The sequence below is a fragment of the Symphodus melops genome (assembly GCF_947650265.1).
Source record: "Symphodus melops genome assembly, chromosome: 8".
Taxonomy (NCBI): domain Eukaryota; kingdom Metazoa; phylum Chordata; class Actinopteri; order Labriformes; family Labridae; genus Symphodus; species Symphodus melops.
The window spans coordinates 6734583-6753851 of NC_136698.1; the positions used below are offsets into that span (position 1 = coordinate 6734583).

General features: G+C 39.0%; 1 protein-coding gene across 1 annotated transcript; it reads left to right on the forward strand.

Annotated features, from left to right (window-relative positions):
- Nucleotides 1-2148: 2148 nt before the first annotated feature.
- Nucleotides 2149-18035, forward strand: zmat3 (zinc finger, matrin-type 3). The gene is made up of 6 exons (XM_079350995.1): nt 2149-2331; nt 6612-7357; nt 7450-7590; nt 8611-8777; nt 9210-9313; nt 10783-18035. Exons 1-6 carry the CDS (start codon nt 2208-2210, stop codon nt 10989-10991), a joined length of 1491 nt encoding a protein of 496 aa, XP_079207121.1. The 5' UTR covers nt 2149-2207; the 3' UTR covers nt 10992-18035.
- Nucleotides 18036-19269: the final 1234 nt, after the last annotated feature.

A 19269-nucleotide genomic window follows, 5' to 3' on the forward strand; every position in this document is an offset into this window, starting at 1 on the left:
TGCTATATAATGTGTGTGTGTGTGTGTGTGTGTGTGTGTGTGTGTGTGTGTGTGTGCGTGTGTGTTTGTGGGCGTGGCACCTATTTGTTTCTGCTAAGTAGTCCGTTATTTGATGAGATAAGAAGATAAGATAAGACACCATTGATCCACAGGGAGTTTAATTAAAGCAGCACCGAAGAAAGACTGAAGGTGAGAAAATGAAATTAAACTAGTATTCATAGATTATATGCTTAGAATGTACAATATGATTAAAGCAACCAATCCAAATCTTTGTTTAATATTAAAGAAAAGGTCGATATGTAGTTTGTTTCTTTGTTTTTTTTTATTACATTATATTATAACAACTTTTTATAGCCTCTTCTTATGTAACATTACACAATTATCACATGTATGTTATTGTTGTTTTTATTTAAAAAGCATCTATTGGTCATGCTTTACTTCTCCTGCACTTCTCTGGTTCACAAAGCATTACATGGAATGGCACTTCAATATCTCTCTGACCTCCACACTAACTAAGACCCCTCAGATCATCAGGTACAGTATACAAGTCTGCTAAATTTAACAAAAGTCCATCCAAAATCTTTTGAAAGTGCATTTAGTTACCATGGGGCGTTTTTATGGAATAAATTACTGCTGATCTGAGGTCTGTAGAAAACGTAAGTTCCTTATAAAAGTGCTCTTAAAACATTGCTTTTCTCTCGTGCCTTTGCCTGCTAGTGTATCTTTCTCTGTTTCTTTTGTTATTTTTAATCAGTTTTTATTGTTTGTGTGTTTATCTTTGTCTTCTGTAATTGGGTTTGGGTTTACGTTCGTATGAAATGTGCTATACAAATAGAATTGAATTGATCTGCACATATGTGCTGTTTGTCAACAGGCAACTGCTTGGGGCCCCAGGCCAATAGGGGGGCCCCAAGGGCTGACACATTTAAAACCAGAGCAGTGGTTCAAACGGTGTACATTTTGCAATGACAGTAGGATACCTTCTGAAGGGAGCCCCATACCACCAGTAACTTTTGTTGCCCTGCTAAGCATTATCTCCGACGGTAAATTAATCTGGAATTGAAAAACAAAAAGAGAAAGAGGAAGATGAGTAAGCATCTAGAAAATGGTAGACATAATGGGGATGAATGCTGGTTGGAGGGACCCCCAATGAATTTTTGCATTGGACCCCAATAGACTCCAGAATCACTGCTGCTCCTGCATCAGTTTCCACCAAAGGTTGATGAATAAAAATGATCTTTTCTTATCTTATCTTGTGATAGCTCGTCTTTCTAAGTCATGGACAACGAATGTGAACACTTGTAGTCATTGATGTACTAATTGCATATTTATCAACGGTATATATACAATTGCCTATTGTATTATCATGTAGTTTAGTCTTGTTGGTTCATAATAAATAATCAAATACATAAAATTTAAAATATATTATGATGTATTTAGTGCTATATGTCACATCAGAAATTACTAAGTGGTACATAATGCAAAATAATGTTACATTAATCTTTAACAGCCTATACATTTAAATGTAAGACATTCATATTGATTGATAAAAAAGACCACATAAACTGCTTGTATATTCTGGTTTCAATCACATCTTACATTCACAATGACTGTTGCTTTAATAGCCTAAAGCTATTATGTAGTCTAATAAACATATCATGTATAGTGGGATACAACCGTTTAGTAAATATTCTGTTTACTTGTGACATGCTGAAGTATTTACTTATGTTTTTGCACTTATCTAATAAGCTTTTTTGTAACGCCTACTCTGCTGTTTTCCCTGCAGATTGACACTCTTAAATAGCCCTCACGGGTGATCCGAGAGTACCATAGAGGTGTAACATATTTATACAATGTGTCATGATTACCACCCATGCAAATCAAGAGCGGTGGCATCGGAAATGGACCGTACCAAGAAAGGGGGATGCCAGAGGATCTTTGGCAGAGTGTGCAGCTTACAAAAATGTGGTTTTGTTGGTGAGAACATCTTTGTCAACGATTATTAAGCAAACAGAAACGCAAGTGTACCTACAAGTGTGTGGGTTAAAATGTATTACTGGTGACTGTCGTTTCCTGTATTTCGCACTCCTCTGGAAACACCCCCTCCGCTGAATGCCGCGGTATCTGAGCTTGTGGTAAGGTCTGTCATCCTGCCGAGATCGCCCGGTTTTTTGGAGAAGAGAAGTTGGCAAAGGGATGTCAGTGCGATGATGGCGCTGCAGCTGAAGACCGGGGATGCAGCATACTACCAGAGTGCAGATTACTGCAGAAATTATACTTCACCTCCTGTCAGCTACGGTGACAGCAGCCATTATTTTACCCGATTGCCAGGTAAGGAGAGGAGGCTTGAAACATTCAGGATCTCCCTTTTGACTTCCAGTAGTCTAATGATGCGCTGAGAAAATTAAACCAGAGAGAGATGTGCAGATGTCACAGAAGAAGGTGGATGTTAAACTCGGTTGTCCTGCTACTGCTGCTGCTGCTGTCATCATAATGTCATGTGTACCAGCCATCATTTTGTTCTGCTTAAAGATGCTGTGATGCAAAATGTGAGGATGTTGAGACTGTCTCTTACAGTGAGAGAGCTTTATATCTTGAGCTGGGTTCAGATTGTAGAACAGCCTCAGACATATGTTCACTTTAATACAGTCTATCTCAAGTGAAGAAATGCTGCTCCCTTACTTCATCGCCTTTGCACTACTTGATCCGCACAACTGATGGTGGCATGTGGCAATTTCAAAACGAGGGTTTCTTCGTTGCACTTGCACAGTACCTGCCAATAAACAGGCTTTCCCTGCTGGTTACAGGAACTTAAAGCTATATGGATCACGTATATTCAGATGTACAGCATGAGACATACCTGTCCACCTGGTTACATTCCTGCCATTGAACTGCCATCTTCAGTCAGCTTCTCTGTCAGCTCAAAATGCATAGGCTGCACAACGTCTTGAAGTTGTAAGATTTAAAGAAGGATGAGTAAGCTTATAACCAATCATAAAGGGATAAATACCAGAAATGAAAAGCTGTTTGTTTTTTTTTATAAACAAAGACTTAAAATTTGCTTGCATTGCTGCTTATTTTTGTTATAATTATTAGTTAAAACTTGTGGATTTTAACAACAAATGTGGTCTTTACAGGAGAATATAGACCATCTCTCAAGCTCTGTTAATAATTAAATACGTTATTGCTGGTTAGATACAGTGAATGTACAGGAAGACATTGGCTATCTGGTCTTTGCTGCGTTCTGTTCTCGTCCAGTGCCCAGTGAAGCAGATAAAATAAGTGCAGGAGGCATGTGCTCCTCATTGCTCCATAATTGATGTGATACAGCACAGTATAGCAAGAAAAACTCAAGAGAAAATGAACACTTGGCCTATTTAGAGATTCTCTGTGGAGGCCAGGAGATGATCAGTCTCCAAGACAGAAGTTTGTGTTTGTGTGTGTGTGTGTGTGTGTGTGTGTGTGTGTGTGTGTGTGTGTGTGTGTGTAGTGTCCTGGTGCTCAACCAAAGACACAAATCCTGAGTCAAGCAAACAGAGTTGATGAACCAGTCACCAACTTTGGAAACTATCCATCCAAAACTTGATGTGAACTTTGTGTTTATAGGAAGAAAATGAAGAACCTTATTTTCTGCCTTGTGCTTTAGAGCAATATTACATAAGCCTAGTTTTAACTTTGACGTTAATTGTGACCTCTCCCAAAGCTTTGATGGCCTGGAACTTGGTCTCTGAGGAGGAGGCTCATGTTGACCTTGGCCTATCTGGCTCATATTAAAACTTTGTAAAGATCTCAGCCAAACGTTTAAAAAAAAGAGATTGGCTTTCCTTGGTCTCCTTTATGTCAATCAAAAACCCAATCTTTATAACAGCTGTATCCGGTATGATATTCCTGCAAGTTGGACCTGTTTCATGTCAAAATAGAGGGAGATATAAATAGATGCTTTCATCTATGACAGATTGGATTTAGAACTTGTCGTAAACTGCACAGTCACAGCCAATAATGCATGTTTTTATTGCTTGTTCTGGCTTTTATGCCTACAGCTAGGGCTCATGTTGCCCCTTAACTGTCTGATAGTCCACATTCTGTAAGTATTAATCCAATTATGAACATTACTGCAATTAATTCTGCCATGATTTAGAAAGAATTGCAAATAAAGGTGTGATCAAAAAGCATTAAATGGGCCTCCGTTTAATATACTGGAAGAAAAACTTTCAGCTCAGTATAATCTGAAAGTTTAGTTAGTCATTCAACTAAAATTCCAGCAAACAGAGTAAAGGAATAACGTGTATATAGGAGGCAAGAGCAAAAAAAAAGGCTAAATGAGGAGGTATAAAGATTATCTTGATAACCATCTCGTCTACAAAGGAACCAACACTCTTATTGATAACATAAATAAATAAGAAGTAATGTGACATGGGGAATCATTGACTGAAGAAGACCAGCACAAATAAATTACATTGACCATGTTGGGCTTACTTACTGTTGACAGCAAACGTGCATTTACTTGAACAGTCTTTTGTTGTATCGAGTCTCTGAAATGCTACAACAATAAAATCAAGAAAACAGGTTCAGATTTCCTTTGTGCCTTGAACTGCTGTGAAGGCTGTCTCAGTCAAAGCTGAAGGGTGTTAATGATGTTTGTTGCACAATCTTCTCAAACGGTGTCGTACTAGAAACCCTTCGGGCCTTTTTCCCAACCCTGTATGTTAAAAATAAAACACTTTAATATTAATTTGCATTTACATGTTTTTGTTTGCAAATTAAACAAACTTTTCCTGTCTTGTATTCATCATTGGTACTATAGGTGCCATTGCATTTTCAAATTTTCTATTATTGAAGCCTTATCTTAAGCTAAGCTAGACTTCACTTAAACATTAAGCAATGGCATTGTATCATATTGCATCGTGTCGTATTGTATAATATATTTTAATACTAACCCAGTTCATATGTTTTTATTGCAAATAGATCACCACTGCTGCTCCCTACTTATGCAGTCCTCAGAAGGAGCTTCCAAAAATAGCAGATGGAGACACCATAAACCAAAAGTTAACGATGCCAATAACTTGTAAAACTGATATTCATTTATATGCACCTGCTTCATCATGTGTCTGTAGTAATACACTTGCCCAAATCTGCTAACTCTTCTTTAGAGTCATCTTTAAGTCCACTATAGTAAGATCAGTGACACCTCCAGCATACCTTTCTGCTGAAGTCAGCCAGGCCAAGTGACAGAGAGACAGCTAAACAGGCCTGACAGACAGACTGACAGAAAGCAGCAGTCGGAAACACAAACACCCCTGGGTTTTATTTTGGGTCTATGAATCAGTGCCACTGGGCGTCCAGTTGGATCCCAGATAAAAGCTTCCAGCGCAGAGAGTTTTGACACAGCTGTTGGAGTTTTATTGAGCTGTCAATGTATGTAGTTACACACAGACGCACACTAACATAATGGATCATTAGAGTGGCGCATACAAACACATAAATCAGCGCAGTAACTTCAAGCTCTTTATTTCTGGTTTCTTACACAAAGATAAGTCCATTCAAGCAGTCACACTTCAGGCAGAGTGATCAGAGGAGCTTGAGATGGATTTTTTTGTCACTGTGTTTGTGTGTGCATGTGTGTGAACATGTATGCATATATATATAGCATCTTGTATGCTTTACTGCAGGCGCCTCAGGCTCAGCCTAATCTTTCTGATGCCCACTGGAGTGAAAAGCCCCTCTGTCCGAGAATGTGTTTTCATTCATGTATTTCTTTACATCTCTTGTGCCTCAGGGCATCTAAATACAGATGCTTTGTATTATTGTTATTGTACATTAGAAATTGGACTTTAACCAAATCCCTTCTCACTGTCTGTTTGATGATTTGTCAGGACACAATGTCCACTTAAGACTGCAGGATCTGAAGCGTCTTTAAAAGTCTAAAATCCAAAGCAAACCCTGTATTTATTTTTGAAAGATTAAAGACAAGCACTGTGTGCCTACTTCATGGTGTCATTTAAAGTGATATGTCAACATTATTTTTATTTCCTTTGCTTTAAGTTTGACAGAATCAGATCAAATCATGCCATATCATAAGCATGTGCACCAAAGCTATTTTTACTTGCAAAGTTTTTCTCAAACAGTCATTCTACAAATTCAAGTCATGTAAAACTATTTTGGATTACAAAGAATGAAAAGCATTGTCACTGAGTAAATTAAGAATTCACATGTGTTTTAGTAACGCTTTTTAGAATGTTTTTTTTGTTACATCAAGGTGCACTGAGCTGTATGTTACTTTTGCAAATGTCCCTTTAGGGACCCCCTTGAAGTAAATCTAATCTAATCAATCTAATCTAATCTAACGTCATCTATCTAAGACCGTGGAGGTATTTTGTCCATCTTTATATGTAGTCAATGTGTTCACATTATCATCCCTTAAGGCCTTAAAGCAGAAAACAGGACTAGGACTAAACCTAAATGCTAATGTTTTTCAAATATAAAACTTTCAAGAATAGCAATGGAAAATGTGTATTACTGATGTTTTATAAAGAACCTGACTAAGGAGAAAGGTTTGATTTATTTGAATATAAATCCCTTCCAATTAAGTGTATAGCCTCTGATGTCCGCAGGCCCAGAGACCATGTTGAAGCCTCCTCTGAGTCTCTTCAGTCATCCCCAGCAGCCTTTCCATCACATGGACTCTCTGCACCGGCTGGGACCTCCACCAATGGCGCCAACGCAACCTCTCGGCCCACCTCCCATGGCCCCTGCTCAGGCAATTGGACCTCCAACCTTGGCCTCCATTCAGACTCTATGTCCCCCACCCATAACTGCTGCTCCTCACACATTAAGGCCTCCTACCATTTCCCCACCACACAGTTTAGGACCCCCACCAATGGCGGCTCAACCACTGGGGCCTCCACCAATGGCGCACACATTGTTGCCCCCACCTGTAGATCATTCCCAAGCAATAGTGCCTCCAACCATGGACCTCACCCAACAAAGGGGGCCTCCTCCTCTCAATCATTCACAAACCCTGGTGCCTCCTCCTGTTGGGGCTCCAGGGGTGGGAAGATTCTCCCTACCTCCTAGTCCACTGTCCTCCCCTCCTGCTCCAGGCCCAGACCCTTCACAGCTGCCTCCTAGACTTCCAGGACAGGCCCTCATCCCAGCCCCCGTGTCCTGCCTCATCCCTGGTGGTCCTCTACTAGGACAGGCAGCCCCAGCCAGTGACCAGTCCCAGGATGAGGTGTCTCCATCGGGTGTGGAGGAGCAGGAGGACTCCTTGGGGCTGGGGGAACTGTGTAAACCTCTGTACTGTAAACTCTGCAATGTTACCCTCAACTCTGCACAGCAGGCACAGGCTCACTACCAGGTCAGAGGAAGACCGCTTTCGAACCTGCACAGAACATGATAAATGTAAATCTACATACCTGAACAAAATCTATGTTTCTTTATCTGTCTAAGGGGAAGAATCATGGAAAAAAGTTGAGAAATTTCTACGCTGGCAGTCAGCAGCCTCCAGCCATCAGGATCCCAGAAGTCCTTGAGGGAGCTGGCCAGACAGCGCTCAGCTCAGGATCCAATGACAGTGACGCAAGCAGACAGGTCAGGACCAAACCTAGAAATCCAGCACCCGCCCACCTAAATGTTACAGTTTTAGTTGTGAAAGTGGGTGTACTGCTGCACAAGGTGGTCAATATGCTTATATAGGTCATTTCATTTTGAGGAGGTTGTGGAGAACTGCAGAGTTTGTTTATTTCAATAGAAACTCACATCATTTGCACAACACTGAATAATTCTATCTCAACACAATCTGGCTGTACTGATAAAAGATAACTACTTTGTCTTAATTCCTGTCTTGATACTAAACATGTTTAATTGGATATCAGAAACACAATGAGAGGGGTGCTGATGGTGCAGTCGTTCGTCTGTGCAACTCATGTTCAGATGATGTAGTCCTCCAAGCAGACGGCCCAGGTTCAAATCCATCCTGTGGATGCTTTCCTGCATCTCATTTCCCACTCTCTGTCTCTCTCCCTGATTTCTGACGCTATCTCTTCAATAAAGGCCCAACAAGGCCAAAAATAAATCTGAAAAAAGAGAAACACGATAAAAGAAAAAGAAAAAGAAAGCTTACATATTCAGGGAACATCATCTAATTACTAATAGAAGAGTAAACTCGATTATTTTATGCAGAAAGGGTTTTTTTTAAACATCTAAATCTTCTCACATTTAAAAGCAGATATATATTTTCTTATTTTTATTTTGCAATGTGACAGTGTGAACTGAATTGTTTCTTGAATCTGCAGTCCCCATTAGCTAGAAATGTCATGTTGTTATAGCATAGGTAACAGCAGCACGTTACCTGCTCAGCAACAAACAGCAGTGAAAGAAAGTTCAAAAAAGACATGGGACAACCTTGGACATAAGCACATGGATGTGATTTCTTTCATGACTTCATTACTTTATCCGCATGCTTTCCCACAAACCTCAAAACAAGTGGTGCAGGAAATCCTTCACTTGCTCCTACTGAACGAAACATTTCGTTCTTCTTTTTTTTCCTCAGTGTTTACTCCGTTACTTGTCTCAGCACAAACACTGCATTGCTTTGTCCTGTGTCCTCAGGCACTCTATAAGGGGGCAACCAGGGTCATCTTGGCCACAGAAAATGACTATTGTAAGCTGTGTGACGCCTCCTTCAGTTCACCCGCAGTTGCACAGGCCCACTACCAGGGCAAGAATCACGCCAAGAAACTACGGCTCGCTGAGGCCCAACAGAACGCCAACAACATGTAGGTTTGAGTATTTAACCTCTTGGTAGAATAAAGAGCTGTTACTTAGTTTTGTTCAAGCTTTGCATTTCTATTGCAAATATACAAGCTAATGCTATGATGGATATTTGAAAAATTAAGAAGCCTTAACAATTTTGAGTATTGAGTATATATTGGGGCGGCAGTAGCTCAGGGACGTGTTGGTGTTGGGAACCGGAGGGTAACTGGTTCAAGTCCAGATGCGGATGAATATGGAAGTTGGTCTGGTAGCTGGAAAGGTGCCAGACTACTTCTCGAGCACTGCCTAGGTGTCCTTGAGCAAGGCACCAAACTCTCTTTTGCTGTCTTTATTACCAAAGTAGACAAGCTTAACTTTTAAAACAACAAGGCGGACGTGTATTTTGCTAACCTTTTGTAGCAAAGTGATTTTGATGCTAGCCTTGCCTGTTTCAGGGACGGAAACAATGATGCAGCCCCGAGAAGAAGCAGGAAAGACTGCAGTGAGTACAGACTTGTGAAAAACCGCCGCAGCCCACAGCTTTCTGCCTCAATAACAGGTAAGCTAATACATATACATTATTGAGAGAGTCTCAAACACAGAGGTGTTCACCAAGTAGAACCTGGTTATAAATGCCTGTTCTGTTTTGAACAGTCAATTTAAAACTGTGATAAAAACAGTTAAATTACTTATTTGGAATGACAACATGTCTGCAACATGATTTTATTGTGTTAGTAACAATCAACTAATCAAATGGAACCAAAAAAAGTGACCATTTGTGTGGAGTTAGAGGTAAAACACCAAACTGCTGAATATATGCCAACAAGCTACTGTTAGCACTGTATAATTACTGTATGAGGATTATTAGTTATATACCTCATTATATATACTTATACATTTAAATGATATGGGTAAAATCTGGAATAGTGATAATCTATTTCTCTGTTCAAGGTGACATTTGACGTTTCTTTGAGATTTTTTTTCAATAAAAACCTCTTTTATTAAATGCTTGTACTTCCTTTATGCTGGACACCAAATCTTATAGTCTCACTGTAACTGCAACGAAACCCAAGACAAAATTATATTCTTATAATATTAAGGAATAAAACGATTGCATTTGTAAATTTGAATTAAAAATAAACATATGACACATGACTCTCTGTCAGTAGTTGCATTTTGGTTGACAGCTTTACAAGGCTCAGTTTGCTTGCAGCTGAAAAACTAAAAACATACTTTCCGAAGTTCTTAAATAATAGTTTTGTTAAATATCATGTTAAAATCATCAGCCTCCTGTTTTGGAAGAGCGGAAAAAAATCCATTAATCACCAATAAGCAGGCAATAGCAGATAACAATTTCCACTGAAAGCGTCTTCATTGTGTTTTCATGTGATTGTTCGAGAGACGGCTTTTGCCTGAGCGTGTGTGAAAACAGATACAGAGTAGGTAACGTCAGACTTTCTGCTGACGTCAAACAACTATCTCTTTCTCTATTTTTCCAAGGACAAAATAACAGTATCCCCTTGGCTCAAGATGAAACAGGACAAATCCTAAAGTAGAGCCAATTCACTTTCCTCCCTCCTCTCCCTTTTTGATCTCCTTTCCTTACACGCACACACTTCAAAGTTCTGCTGATTCAATCATTTTTTGTCTTGATGGACAAACCCAAAAATAGCTGCTCTCTCTTCTACAGTTGCCTTCTCACTGTCTTTTTATCTCTCCCCTTATCTTCGTCTCGTTTTTCTACTGCTTGAACACCCACACACAGCACACACAAGCAGTACTGTAGCGAAACATAATCAGCTTAAGCTCTAGTGCTGCTTCTCATAACTTATTTTTATTAGAAAATAAACTTTGTAACTTTAATATTCATTTGACAATTTTCCAATAGTCTCTCACTAAGTTTGTTCTACATTGAAGCATTCTTCCAGATGTCATGCTAGATACATCTAGAATAAACCAATCTCTTAAAGAGTGGCTGCAATTAACTTATTTCACTCCCGTCTACGTGACTCGTCTCTTTCCCCCCAGGGCCGTATTACAACCCTAGACCGAGGCAGCGCATCCCGAGGGACCTGGCCATGTGCGTCACTCCCAGCGGGCAGTTCTACTGCTCCATGTGCAACTGCGGAGCCGAGCAGGAGACGGACTTCAGACAGCACCTGGAGAGCAAGCAGCACAAAGCAAAAGTGTCTGAGCTGAGATACCGCCATGAGATGGAAAACCTTGGCTACAGCTAAGAGGCAGAAGAGGAGGGAAGTAGGGGAGTAAAATTCAGAGATAAAAGTGGGACAAGACAGGTGCAGACATGCAAGACCAAAGTGCTGGAAAGTGAAGGCAGCCTTTTTTAAGGGCATATCCAGTAAGAGGATTAGACCTATATGGCCTCAAGACCTTGTTGCAATTCATTTGATAAATGGATCAAACATTTAAATCCTCATATTTGACATAATGCTCTACCATAAAAATCTATAATTGGATTTTCTGGATTGATTTGAGTTGGTTATTACTGTTGAAACTCAGTCTTTATAATGAACCATGCTGCAACTAATCTGCATTTGGCATAATTGTACGTTTTTGACAAAACATTTATTTTGTTCATTTGTTTCTGATCAACCCCTCTCCAGTGATTTGAGTGGATAACTCCACATACAGGTCAATGCAAATGAATTGCACATAAATCTTGGGGTTGTTAAAGCTAGAGGAAAAGGACTATTTGTGCACAACAAATCAAGAGAAAGGGTGCAGGAATACTTACAAGAGACCAGGAGTGGCAGAGGGTTTTAAGCATTTAAATAAATGATGCAAACTGTTGGAAACAACGAGGAAGTTGTGGATATAAGTAAAAGAGACAAAGAAGCAAAAACATGAGACCAGACACAGATCTTATCCTTGGGAAGATCATAGCTGAGGATATAGATTTAGTGTGAGACTCATTTTTCAATTCTTATGTGAGATTTATCCCTGCAGGTACTTTTTACAACCCCTTCAGCTGGGACTTAATATCCAAGTCGTGACCACAGAGCCACACAGGGCACAAAAGAACGTAATTCACATTTCTTTTGCCTCATAAAGGGAAACAAACAAAGCACTGTTAGCTAGTATAAGAAACAAAGCACAAAAAACATTATCTAGAAAAAACAGTGTCAGCCAAAGTCAAAGTGGTCCTTCGTTATGAATCAGGCTGAAGCCTAAACCCCTGCTAGCCTTGTATGTGCCTATAGTTTAGGAGTTAGAGTTAGCTTTGGCTAGACTTTTGGCGATTATATTGGTTTTTAATATTTTCTTCTTGTATTAAACCCACATAAATGTTATGTAAATATCTTACAAATACGTAGTAGATGTACATTTGCTATAACAAACATGGACTCTATGGATTATTTAGTTAATGTTAGCTTAGCATATATTGTAAATACTCTATCTATTTAATAATTATCAGGAATCTTATTCAAAGTGTGCACTGACTGAATGTCTCCCCATAAGCACTGTAAGTATGTGTTTGGATTTTATTGTAAGCCCTCCATAACTGAATCTGGGTGAATCTTTTCTCACTGGTGAAGTAGCTCTGGCGCCATGTGCTCTGCTTGTCTTATCAGTTTTATTTTTTACAGCCGAGATTTCTTTTGAGGCAGGGTACGAGCTGAATCTTTGTCTTGACAGAACAGACAGAACGGTACTGTGGGGAAGAAATGAACACCTTTCTAACTCGTAGGGGTGCACACAGCTGAAAGCAGTTACACCCAAACTTCTAATTAGTTTGCAAATTGCAAGTAAATGTGTGGGGAGCTCCTGGATGTTTTTGCTTCTAAGACGTATCATTAAATTCTACCAATCAGTCTTGATTCCCTGAGGGGACATGACCAGGTTTTACTGGAGTGAGAAACAGCTGCACAAGGCTGTGATAGTTTTTTTTTTTTTTTTACCTTGTATATACTCCATGTCATGTTGAGCCCTTTCTTGAAGGATCATCTAATGATTTTCTGTCTGTTTCATCTTTTCATCTTGCAATAAGTTGTGTTGAGGTGAACACCTTTGGCATTATACAGTCATACTTCAGACTTCAGTGGTTCTTAACAGGTAGGCCGGGATCCAAATGTGTGTTGCAGAGCTGTTTTCGGTGTGTCTCGATTGGGTGCCGAAAAAATGTGTCAAAAGGGGGTTTTTTTGTTCCGTTTCTTTGTTCATTCGCATATTTTGTAAAGCTTGAGGTCCAAACTGCCCAATTTTTCATTAAAAAAATCCCATCTGCAAAAATTTGGGTCACCATTTCTCATTCAGATGTTGGTGGCTGGTCCTGAGGCTAAACTAGTTAAGAACCACTGCCTCAGACAACAGAGAGTGTGCACTGTGCCTTTAATTTATGATATGATCTCTAATGTATTCAGAGAGAACAACAGCATCAAAAAATTGACATGATAATCAATCACATAACTCTTGCATCTCAAATAGTATTACAAATGTTTTTTTATGTGGGTAGAGAAAATGATTTTTGATTTATGCCTCAATAAACCTTTTTTATGTAGCAGTTAGAAGGATTTTAATTTAAAATTCCAGATATCAAAATGTTCACCAAAAAGAAGTGTAAAATGTTGGTAGATCCATGGTTTAAACAAGGAAAAAAACAATTCCTTTTTAACTGTAATCTTTTTTTCTGAGTGCATGCACACCTTCAGCCACAGTCAAAGGCCTTATCGGGTCATGTAATGAGATGTGTGTCAAGGTGTAATGAAGCAACACCCTAGCTGTCTCTTTGGTGAGTTTAGTTTCTCTGGGGACAGGCAGCTGTTCACATCATACATTTTGTCTCTAGAGCACAGACACACACCTGATCACACACACAGGGACACTCAGGAGAAAAGCACTGTGAGGACGTTTGGCATGTGGCGTTTAGGGATTTAAATGTGTGCCAGTGAGGGCCAAACAGACAGAGACAAACAGATTCTTGGCTGTTTTTGTTTTTTTAGCCTACTGCTGCTGTATTATTTTTAATTAAAAAAGGAGCAAAGAAGAGGCGACGAAAGCAGAGTGGGAGCTGAAGCTCTGGGTTAGACACAGCTAGTCGAGGAATTCTCAACGTTAGATGCATTTGCCGGCTGTTAACAGCGCTGTTCCTCCTTCTAGAAATAACACGCTTTGTATTACTTGAAAGCTTGCAATGTAACCTTTTATTATGTTGACAGCATCCTGAATTCAAAATAAGGGTCACACTCCACTGCACAACACCTTCAGTGAATGCACTTTCAACAAATGCATGAAATATTAAACTGCAAAGAAATGGAGGAAACAAGGATATTGTAGGAAACTATTAGGCTCATACCAAGTGTCACCTACACAACCTCTCTTTTCATCATGTACCTGGACTGTATAAATAAGGAACCCCTACAACATGGCAATATCTACTTGGTATGGCCTTAATATGGACAACCAAAGATTTTGTTTTTTAATGTCAGATTGTTTCTTTCAACATTGGGGGCAACTGATCTGAACCCAAGACCCCAACGCCTCCACATAGTTGACTTCAAGCTAACTGAAATGTGAACCCAGGTGAACTGAACATTTGTCATGGACTTTACCCTAATTTATATTAACTAAGGCAAGTGTCATGAAAACATTGTGCAGTACTTGCTTGTAAAACAACACCATGTGTCATTTTGAGCATGTTAAAGGCAGGGTTGGTAATTTCATCCAGATATAGTTTTGAGATTTTGGTTGAAATTGTCTTAAGGTCCTGACAGAAATAAATTATTCATGAAAAAGGAAAGAATCAAGTGCAGCAGTTAGCATGTAAACACTTGCTGTGAGGTACCAATTTGATGTAGCAAATGTAGGCCCCTGTGTCTCCGTGCTCATTCACTAGCCCTTGCGTTCACTCGCCCACACTGAGTTTTTACTGATTTACCACTGATTGAGACATGAGACAACATAGTTTCTACACAATGCAAGCAATGGGGTCCACTTCTGGAGCAATAGCACTCGTGCATGTAAGTGAGGGGTTTGACTTTTGAGGGAGCACAGAGGGGACACCCAACCCCGGGGTGTTGGCGCAGTACTGAGGGAATGCTACTTTCAAAGTCATGTTAGTTTTCAAAAATTAACAACCCTGCCTTTAAGTTCCCCATTGCATGTACGTGGTGTAGTCCCACACAATATTTTCACAACATGTTTTCCCTTTATATACAGACACAAGTGAAAAAGCAAAATGACGATTGATTACTAGTGTAGTATTGAGTGGTAATGATGCTTTTACTCAAACTTTCTGTATACCAGAGACCTCACCTCGTGGTGCCACTCCAGCTTAGCTTTGGTTTCCGGAAACTGCCAGGGGCCAAAACACAAAATGTTTGTATCCAATTTTTAACCTGCAGCCCTTCAACAGATTAATTTTCACTGTTTGAAACACAAAACAGTCATCTCTTAATGTTATCTGAGTATGTGAATTTAGGTTTGTAACCCCAGATACCATAGCACTGTTTTAGACTGGTTTTGTTTTGGGAAACATACAACAGATAACTGGACCTTTTGTCAGAATGCATACTAAATTAGACCATAAGGCTGGATTCAGTACTTAAATGAATTCATAAACATGTCATCCACATTTCCTTTGAAAGAGTTTTAAAGAGAAGAACTTGAAAAATGTAAATTAAAGTGTCACTTTATCCAAGAAATACTAAAACCAGCAGGCTATAATTGAGCAGAAATCATGAAACCTGAAATAAGATGGTAAACACAGTTAGTGGTAAATGGGCTAAAACTCATTAAACCAGAGTGAACTGATCCTGCGAAAGTCGGTTATTTTTAGAAGGATAATGTTGCAGTGAAACACACATCTGCGTTGTATGATGTTCATTGGCTGTTGAAGACAAACTAAAACGACACACCACTGGCGTAAAGAACAGCGCTTACATGAGGCCATAACTGTTTGGAGGTTTAACATTTTGGCAAACTACACTTTTATTTTCTCTTTGTTTGGTTGAATTGTTGAAAAGGCCAATTAAAGCAGACTGCATAGTTGTTGAAATAGTTTCTGTTTGCTTAAACTCTTTTTTGAGGTTATAATTGTTTGAAATGATGTTATTATTCTACTCTGAACCCCTGACTCTGCTGGTCCTGTGGTTTCTCTGTTATTAATCAAACTAATATGTGAAAGCTGAACGTTTCAGCACCTAAACATACACTTTACACTTCATCTCCTCTTTGATGGAGAAGTGTAGTGTATTGCACTGTATAAACTATATCTGGTTTAATTTGTGCATGAGTAAAGTCATACTTTAAAACTTTTCAGAAGTTTCTATAACACAGAGAAATGACGACGATGTCTTTTGTGCGACTGATTGGGTGGAAAGGTTTTTATGCTGTGCTTAATCTGTAAAAGGGCATTGGATTACTATCTGTGATTTTGCACTGAATACAAAGAAACCACTTGTGTTTATAAAGGAAAATATGCTCACTATGATACACTGTTTAGTTCAAGTGATACCTTTGCTAACATTGTTATTCTTTGCCTCTGAATGATTTGTATCCTGATGTTTACAAAGGTGAGAAGTTGAATCTTTTATGAATATGTATGATATTTAGAATCTTGTGTGTTTATCTATGTGTTACACTGATCAGTCACTGTTTTACTGATCAGGCCAGGGTAGATGGGCAACACTGTAAGGTTTAGCATAGATATAGCAAATTATTAGGAGATAGTGTAAACAGAATTTCCAACAGATTTTACAAACCACAGAGATTATGGACCTTGATGTGTTTTGTTAATATTCCGGTGAGACTTCACAATTATATTAAAGAGACAAACCTTTTCCATGAAATAACAGTGATAGTCAACAGAGGACGTCCTTTATTTGGACGTCCAAATCTGGATGTCATGTTTGGATTGTCAGAGACAAAATAGTTACAAGTTATACATTTAAAGTTATACAACATGGGTTGGTAATTTTTGAAAACTAGCAAGACTTTGAAACTAGCATTCTCTTAGTGCTCCATCAGCACACACCCCTCTCACCTCCCTCAAAAGCCGTTCACTGATATGCATCAGTGTCATTAGCCCAGAAGCGACCTGCTTTGAGTGTGGGATCGTGCTTTCATGGGGTAGAGAACAACAGGGAGGCATGATTGGTTCGTCACATTGGTATCTCATGTCAGACATTGGTCAAAGTTTGACTACTACAGAAGACAGATTTTCCTTATTCCTTTTTCAGAGCACATTAATTATTCATTCCTTAAAGACAATTTTAACCAAAATGTAGAGAAAGTGTATCTGAAGAAAATGACCAACCCTGCATTTAAAAAGTGAATATATGAAAAGACAACAAGCCGTATTTTAAGATGAACCAGCATATTTGATGACCCTGTAGCTTCTGCTAGCTAAGAACTACAATATCATTCAACAGTGCAATAGCATCATACATCATGATAGAAAATATTTAAATCCCTAGTTTGTGGTTTTGTTAGCTAGAAACTGGAAAAACCAACATTAGAAGTTGTGACGGAGCCGTCGCTGCTTAAATGGTTATCATTAAACCAAAGGTTACAATCAATAACAAAGCTTTTAGCTAGCTAACACAAGCATTAGTAAATCCAGCCTTTTCTATGTTGTTTAACGTCTATTGTCTTTTTCGGTTACTAGTTAAACAGGAAGCAGTGAAGAAACAGTCCACTACGTTTATGGGACTAGCAACATTTTTATTATAATAACACCTTTAAGCTCTTAAACCTTTACGTTTGAAGAAAATGTACTTTCTTGATATATAACCTTTTCTTTACATGCACCAAATGTGTTCAAATCTATTCATTTTTATTTATATTGTTGTTTCTATGAACGACATATCCAACCCAATTTCTGAAAAAGTTGGGACACTGAAATGTAAATAAAAACAGAATGTGACTATTTGCAAATCATTGAAACCCCATATTTTATTGAACAAAGAAGACAACATATCCAATGTTGAAAATGAGAAGTGTCATTGTTTATTAAAAGAGTAATATTTCCTTACATAAAAGCCCATGTATCCTGGTCTACAGACTGAGTCAGTCCTGTACACTGGCAGAATTCAGGAGCCTTCACCTCCATCCACTGTAAGGGGCCCAAACATCCCCCTGCAGGACAGTGTACGCTCTTGTACCCTCTGTGAAAACCTCAGAACACTTTCAGTGCCTCTGAACAATGTTGCCAATATACCGTAACTGACTGAATGGGTGCCTAGACGACTGATGTACCAATTTCTGAGTCTGTGTGTGTTTTCTGACAGATGAATAAACGTGAAGATGATATTAACATCCAAGCTGAGTTGATTATTTCAGTGAATGTGCGTCTGATTTGTTCTCTTCCAACGCTCGGCTCGTACCGCTCCAGGGGAAATAACTGTTCTGTTAGCTGACGCTGTTATTGGCTCATAGGGAGAAGACGCCCTACATAGCCTAGTTTCCTGCTCACTGATAGCCAAGAATTACTCATTATTCTTCAAATTGCTTCTGCCAAGAAAGCTGTTCTCATGCCCCTGGTAGTTTGTTTGTTTGCCTGTCAGCAGGATGTCTCACAATGCTCATGAACAGATTGCCTGAAATGTGTTGTACTGGCCTCAGGTTTCTGTTAGTTTTAAGTGAGGATCCATAAACGTTGGTTTTGCCACTGGATGGCTCAATTTTTTGCAGCTATGAAATCGGTGCTCGAATAGAGCCTCTAGTCATGAGTATGGAGAACGGGCACATAAAGGCACAGTTTTTAATGACTGCATGTAGGTGCTGTAGTCTTCTAGTTATCGTAAGTGGTTGGCAAATGAGTCCCCATGGCTATCCCACGCAAACCACAGAGGCATAATTGTGCACCTGCTGTAAAAGGGGCAAAATGCGTAGTCTTATATCTGCTTTTCATGAAGTCTCTATTATCAGGGGCACATTTTAGGTATTATACATAAACATTAACTACCATTAATACTTAATATTACATGTTGCCTCAGCATTTATAACTCCATTGCACATGTTTATGTCCTTTATTGCTGCAGGAACAATCACTGCTGGGCTTTAAACGAGATCTTTTCATTCAGAAGTTCCCTTGCTCTTGTTATTGAGACATGACTGGCTCTTACACACAGTTTCATTAGGCATTTGTGTCAAACTGACATTTTGAGTACAAGACTGACAGCTGTCTCCCTCACAATATCAATATAAACAAGGACTGAAAGGATGGCTGAACACACAGCACTCTAGGCTTTTATTTATCTTTAATTTGTTGACCATGAAAATTGACAAAAATCTTCATGAAATCAGTATGTAGACAAATGTAAATGGCCAGAAAAGAACAACGTCAACCATATTGTCTTTGAAGTGTGTCTATAAGAAGAGAAAGGTATAGGTGAAACTGCAGTACCAAATAGCTAAATAAAACATTGAGTTAATTACCTATGGTAGTGGTTTATATCATTTAAATGCACTACCTGCATGTTTTTAAATGTTTTTTTGTTCAAACATTTTTTTAAATTCTTTAAATGGGGCTGTCCTTTTCAAGAAAAAAAAAAT